General features: G+C 62.8%; 1 protein-coding gene across 1 annotated transcript in view; it reads left to right on the forward strand.

Annotated features, from left to right (window-relative positions):
- Nucleotides 1-734: 734 nt before the first annotated feature.
- Nucleotides 735-2,028, forward strand: part of LOC121341317 (receptor tyrosine-protein kinase erbB-3-like) — a gene marked incomplete at its 3' end in the record, with an annotated part of 10,635 nt that continues 9,341 nt past the window's right edge. Inside the window, exon 1 of the mRNA XM_041414745.1 lies at nucleotides 735-1,010. Within this exon, the coding sequence (XP_041270679.1) occupies nucleotides 735-1,010 (276 nt within the window). The remainder of the gene's footprint in view (nucleotides 1,011-2,028) is intronic.

Genomic DNA, 2,028 nt, shown 5'->3' on the forward strand with positions numbered 1-2,028 from the left:
GGACAGCGCTGGGGAGGGGGCTGGGGGGGGACAAGGACGGCAGAGGGAGGGGACAGGGACATCGAGGAGGGGACACCTTGAGGGGGACGCCATGGAGGGGGACAAGGACATGGAGGGGACAGGGACCCCATGGGGACACTGTGGGGGGGATGCCATGGAGGGGACAGGGACATGGAGGGGACACGGGCACCGTGAGGGGGACGCCATGGAGGGGGACAAGGACATGGAGGGGACAGGGACCCCATGGGGACACTGTGGGGGGGATGCCATGGAGGGGACAAGGACATGGAGGGGACAGGGACACCATGGGTAGGATACCATAGAGGGGACAAGGACACCATGCAGGGGACACCTTGAGGAGGACGCTATGGAGGGGACAAGGATGTTTGCAGGGGACACCATGGAGGGGACAGGGACCCCATGGGGACACTGCTATAGCCAGGACATCATGGAGGGGACACGGCCACCATGGAGGGGACAGGGACCCCATGGAGGGGACAGGGACACCATGGAGGGGACAGGGACCCCATGGAGGTGACAGGGACCACATGGAGGGGACAGGGCCACCATGGAGGGGACAGGGACCCCATGGAGGGTACAGGGACCCCATGGTGGGGACAGGGCCACCATGAGGACCATGGCCACCAAGAGCAGGACACATCCAGCTCAGAAGGGTGGGGACACCAAGGGACATCAAGGGGCTGACATGGCATTGAGGCGGTGACACAACCACCATGACCCTGACCACCACGAGCAGGACACGGCCAGCTGGGAGGGGACATTGCTGTGACCGTGCGGGGGTGGCCGTGGTGGCCGTGGTGGCCGCGGCGGCCCCGGTGACGCGGCGGGTGCCCGCAGTGTGCGCGGGGACGCTGAACGGGCTGAGCGTGACGGGGGACGCGCAGCACCAGTACCAGACCCTGCACAAGATGTACAACAACTGCGAGATCGTCATGGGCAACCTGGAGATCGTCCTCATCGACCACACCCAGGACCTCTCCTTCCTCCAGGTGACCCCGGGGACACGCGGGGGTGGACACCGAGGGGGGACGTGGCCAGCTCCGAGGGGACAGGGACCTCAAAGGGGACATTGCTGCTGTCACCCAGGGGAGGACACGGCCAGTTTGGAGGTCACGTGTCCACCATAGGGGCAGTGGCCATCAAGGAGAGGACACGGCCAGTTTGGTGGTCAGTTGTCCATGTGGCCATCAAGGTGAGGACGTGGCCAGTTTGGACGTTCAGAGCCACCATGGGGGCAGTGGCCATCAAGGGGAGGACACGGCCAGTTTGGTGACACAGCCACCATGGGGACCACGAGCATCAAGGGGGACAGTGGCCATCAAGGGGAGGACATGGCCACTTTGGAGGTTCAGAGCCAGCATGGGGACCACGGCCATGGCCACCATGTGAAGGACATGGCCAGTTTGGAGGTCACGTGTCCACCATGTGGCCATCAATGGGGACTGTGGCCATCAAGGGGAGGATATGACCAGTTTGGTGACACAGTCACCATGGGGACAGTGGCCATCAAGGGCCAGTTTGAAGGTGACACAGCCACCATGGGGACAGTGGCCATGAAGGGCAGGACGTGGCCAGTTTGAAGGTTCAGAGCCACCATGGGGACAGTGGCCATCAAGGGCCAGTTTGAAGGTGACACAGTCACCATGGGGACAGTGGCCATGAAGGGCAGGACGTGGCCAGTTTGGTGGTCAGTTGTCCATGTGGCCATCAAGGGGGACTGTGGCCATCAAAAGGAGGACATGGGCAGTTTGAAGGTTCAGAGCCACCATGGGGACAGTGGCCATCAAGGGCAGGACATGGCCAGTTTGGTGACACAGCCACCATGGGGGCAGTGACCATCAAAAGGAGGACACGGCCAGCTTGGTGGTCAGTTGTCCATGTGGCCATCAATGGGGACTGTGGCCATGAAGGGCAGGACGTGGCCAGTTTGAAGGTTCAGAGCCACCATGGGGACAGTGGCCATCAAGGGTAGGACGTGGCCAGTTTGGTGACACAGCCACCATGGGG

The sequence above is a fragment of the Onychostruthus taczanowskii genome, unplaced genomic scaffold (assembly GCF_017590055.1).
Source record: "Onychostruthus taczanowskii isolate IOZ18803 unplaced genomic scaffold, ASM1759005v1 scaffold461, whole genome shotgun sequence".
NCBI lineage: Eukaryota > Metazoa > Chordata > Aves > Passeriformes > Passeridae > Onychostruthus > Onychostruthus taczanowskii.